Source organism: Dunckerocampus dactyliophorus, chromosome 6 (genome assembly GCF_027744805.1).
Source record: "Dunckerocampus dactyliophorus isolate RoL2022-P2 chromosome 6, RoL_Ddac_1.1, whole genome shotgun sequence".
NCBI classification, from domain to species: domain Eukaryota; kingdom Metazoa; phylum Chordata; class Actinopteri; order Syngnathiformes; family Syngnathidae; genus Dunckerocampus; species Dunckerocampus dactyliophorus.
In genome coordinates this window covers 30,847,235-30,851,807 of record NC_072824.1, presented here as the reverse complement: position 1 = coordinate 30,851,807, position 4,573 = coordinate 30,847,235, and the positions used below count along the sequence as shown (strand labels likewise).

The following is a 4,573-nucleotide window of genomic DNA, read 5'->3' as shown; positions in this document are numbered from 1 at the left end:
CGGCTCACACCTCCCCCTTACCTCCCCCTCACACCTTATTTATTTCACTTTTTTTTTACCGCGAACAAACTGGTGCATTCAATGACCGCCGAAGAAAGTGTGAAATCACAATGCGTGGCAAAAAATATCATCACTGAAGCACAAAAAAAATGTGTTTTTTTGTTGGTTTTTTTTTACAGTGGTACACGTGCGCTGCACATTCTACTCGTGTTACCACGCGTTTATAAAGGATGAGCCACTTACGGCGCATGAGACGGCGTATGATGTGCATCGACAGCAACACAATAATGAACAGGACACTTTTGTTTCGCCACTTTTATTTGTCGCCGCAGATGTGAAGTTAAGGCGTAAACTTAAGCTCTGAAACGGCGTGAAAATCACACACCGTGACTTGAATTCATCGTCCACACTGACACAAAGTCTGGAACGTACACTTCGTGCTTCAGATTTCACAGCTTTATCGTGTTTTTCCAAAATATATGAATGAATGAATAAAACATATTTGTTTTGTGGTTGGCCAGTAGTCATAATTTATATATAATTTTTTTTTTTTTTACAAAAGCAGATTTTAAGTATTTTGGGCCTAAATGAAGGATATTCAAGTATAAAAATGGCAAAATGAAGTAAAATCCAAATACGGTCATGGAAAAAAATGATTCGAGCACCACTTGTTTCTTGTTCATTTTAATGTCCGACACAACTAAAGGCACCTTTGTTTGGACAAATATAACAATGGCTACAAAATATAATTTTTTGGCAGTACAATGCTATAGCTAATCATGCAAGAACTTAAGTGATTTTGGTTATTATCAAGAAAACCGTGGAAGTTTCTGCTCTTAAATGAAACTCTTATTAGCTATATTTGTTATCATCATCATATTTGTCCAAACAAATGCACCTTTAGTTGTACCAGACACTAAAACGCATCAATAAACTGAAGAAACAAGCGTGGTCTGATCATTTTTGACTGTATAGTCCATGACTGTATATTTTTTGTAGTTAGACAACCTGTTTACAACCTTCTAAATGTGATTCTGAACATTATTAGAGCCCTCTAGACATGAAATAACCCCCCTACAGTCATCCTTACAGTATAGTGGACATAATAAGAGAAAATAAAACATATTATGGACTCACGCATGTTAGCATTGGCAGACTTCCTTGTTGTTTTTTTACTTTCTGTTCTGCTATTGTCTCGTCAATGTGACATTCCTGACACCTTGTGGCCGGTGTGGAATACTACATATCATCGCCAAGTCTTTGAATGCATCTTCTGAATGCCTTATATTTGTATTATACTTCATTTAACTATTTTTATGTTTGAAAATGCTTCATTTTGGCAATTAATATGTCAAACGTGCTTAAGTATGCAGACTTTTGAGCTAGTAACGGGCCGCATTCAACCACGAAACAGTGGTGATTTATGAATTTGTGTATTTTTGACACACCGTGAGCGAGTGCAGCCGCGGAATTGGAAACGCGAGGTGGCGAGCGATTGCTGTAATTGGAATTTACCACCGGTTTTGAGATTTTGTTGAGGCGCGTATATTCCGAGCAGCCTTTAACACACAATTACATTCAAATAAAAATTAAAAAGAATTACAACGGTGCAACCAATACAAAGCAGGCTTTTGCATTTGAAATACACGAGCTGCTTTAGTCTCTTTAAGTCGCACACAGAATGCTGTCAAACTTCAAATCAAGCCGTGTAGCGCACATGAGGGTACAGTACAGGCTGCAAGGGTGCCTGGTGGTCCAAAGAAATTCGCTCACATGCAACACACGTACGCAGCATCTGTCAACGATAAGCACGGCATTAGTCCATGAAATCCTTTCAAGCAATGCTTTAACCCTCCCTCCACCGCGTCTCGCATCTCGTGACTCCTTGCTAACAATCTTCGCCATTTTAAGGACAGTAGCTCTTCAGTTGGTGTCGAGGTGGAGAACGTTTTCACTGCAGTTTGCGTCACCGCTTCAAGCCAGAATATTATTCGTCTACATGCTCAGTGTCGGTCTCGAGAGGTAAACAATGGAACAGAAATGTCCCGGCTGCAGGCAGATAATCTGGCAGGACTGAAAGGTTGAGAGGAAGAGGGAGCGGCGTACTGTACCCGATGAGGGTCTGAGTCTTTCCTCTTAATCCTGTTCTGTTTTTATATTTGTGATCTTCTCTCTTTAATATTCCCTCCAAATTACAACCACCTCCGTGGTAATCCCACGTCAGCGTGACCCACATTACGAGCTCCCCGCCCGCGTGCGTCTGAGCTTGGCGGAACCCGACCATTTGGACGGCGGCGATGAGACAGTCAATCACAATGAGTATCTGATAGGAATCAATCAAATCCAGTCTTTCGGAAAAGTGGTCAAATGTTCAGTAGTGCGGATTTATAGTGCTCTTGGATTACGGGACCTGAAAAGCATAATCCTGCTTTATCATGTTTTATGCTAATGCAGTGGATGAGGCGAGAGGGGATGGGACAGTAGACCGCCCTCTAGTGATCAGAGAGCCCCGCTTTTGGCAATGTAACTGGATCGAAATTGACGCTTACAGACTAATTTACATGCAAAACAACACTGTTATAACCCGCAAGGCATGCTAGGTAATTTTCTATTGGGGCTGTGTGTGTGGGGGGGATTCCCAGCATGCCTTGCGGGTTATAAATCAGTATAAAATAGCATGTAAGATTCTATTTCCATAGCCGCGTAGCCCGTGTGGTGCAGTAATAATCTGAGATTTCGAGAATAAAGTCGTAAATTTACGGGAATAGTTGTAAGAAAAAGTTGGAAATTTATGACAAAAAAGTCGTAATATTACCTTTGCCCAAGGCCAAAAGTCACGTAAGCCCCCCCTTTTGATAGTTGCCTCAGGCAATGCCTGTTACGACAGAGTATTAAAATAATCAGAGATTTCAAGAATAACGTCGTACATGTACGAGAAAAAACTTGTAACTTGACGTTACAGGCTGAGACAGCCATGAAAAGGGGGGACTTATGTCACCGTTGGTCTTGGGCATGTGGAGGGGGCGGGGTGAGGGAGGCGGACATGAGAAGGGCTAGCCATGCTAATCTAAATGCTAAATGCTCAGCTGCTCTGCTTTGCTGTCACGTTCTAAATAAAAGCTTGCCCGAAGCGAGAGGAAAGTTTCCTTCCTTCCTGAAGAGCTATGCTGTATTTTCTCTGACACGTAATATTACGACTTTACTCTTGCAAATTTACTATGTAATTCTCGTAAATTTGCAAAATTATCAAAATCTCAGATTTGGTTTTTTTTTAAATGAGGCGATGATTTCCATCCATTGCGTAGGCAAATAGTACACTTGGGGAGGGGCGACATGGCTCGAGTGGTAGCCTCTTGCGGTTGTCTTCCAACCTGAAGGTTGCTGGTTTGATCCCACGTCCCACGAAAAATACAAAAACGAATAACGACATAAAATATATTAACGTTAGTCCATCCAACTGTACTATAAATGTATTTTCTGTATGATTCCAATTGTTCTTAAGATTTTCTTGCGGGGAAGAAACCTCAGGCGAGGCCACCGTGAGCGTGACTTCTCGGCTTAGCGCGCAAGCCCCGCCTACCGTCTGAGTGCACACTGGGTTGGCTCGTGGCGCCTGCCAGTTTTGTGATTGTCAGCATGTCGGCAAAAATAGAATGTTGCAGAAACTTTTATTGCACACCATGACTTTCTACATCCTGTGTAATGTCCTTGATGGAAGTGCGACGTCATTACTCTTGCTAACCAAACAATAAAACACATAGAAATGACATACGGGAGGCACCTGCAATACCGCTGCATCCTGAAGGAGTGAGGGCGTGAGTGAGCGGGAAGGTGCTTGTCACTGCTGTCTGTCCACAGAGGAAACGCCAACGTTTTTGTTTTCCTCTTACTGATTGTCAGATGGGGCATAGAAGGGTGGGGCGTCAGGATTGTCAGATGGAGAGTAGACGGGTGGGGCGTCAGGATGAGTCTTTGGTGATTTTGGACTCGATGGTGATCCCGGTGAAGCTCGGACGCTTTTTTGTCTAATATGAGCTCGTATGCTCCTTCTGGGAGATGCCAGCTTCCCTCCTCCCTCTTCGACAAGTCCGTCAAAGACTGCTCCCAGACTTTGTCGTATTCTCACGCAGAAGTGTGGGCAGCTGAAGGCGTACAGAATGGGATTCAACACCGGATTCAGAAATGCGAAGGTTGTGGCGAGAGGCAATCCTACCTCCACCGCTTTGAGATTTTCCCTGTAGTACAGAGCTGACACCTCAATCATACAGAATATGTGATAGGGAGCCCAGCACAATGCAAACGCTGCAATCACAAATGTCACCATCTTGGTGAAGCTCTGGGAAAGCTGGCTGTGGATGTTGAAATGTGATGAGGAACTGGGCGTCAGGGACAATGATCGGCCAAAGACTGTCGGCTTGAGAGGGACATTCCTTGAAGGACTTGTAGCTCCTGATCCATTGTTGTTATCTGAGCCAATTAATGCCGTGTGTACCCTGGTACTCTGCAGCATCCTCTTCCGGTTCCTGTTCCTCAAGCTGAGCCCAATTCTGACGTAGCTTCCGGCGATGACCAC

At 43.4% G+C, this 4,573-nt stretch overlaps 1 protein-coding gene across 1 annotated transcript in view; it reads right to left on the bottom strand.

Moving 5' to 3' along the window:
• Nucleotides 1-3,652: 3,652 nt before the first annotated feature.
• LOC129182691 (prostaglandin D2 receptor 2) overlaps nt 3,653-4,573 on the bottom strand; it is a 9,159-nt gene continuing 8,238 nt past the window's right edge. The window contains exon 2 of the mRNA XM_054779106.1: nt 3,653-4,573. This exon is cut by the window's right edge and continues 679 nt beyond it. Coding sequence (XP_054635081.1) covers nt 3,887-4,573 — 687 coding nt within the window. The 3' untranslated portion in view covers nt 3,653-3,886.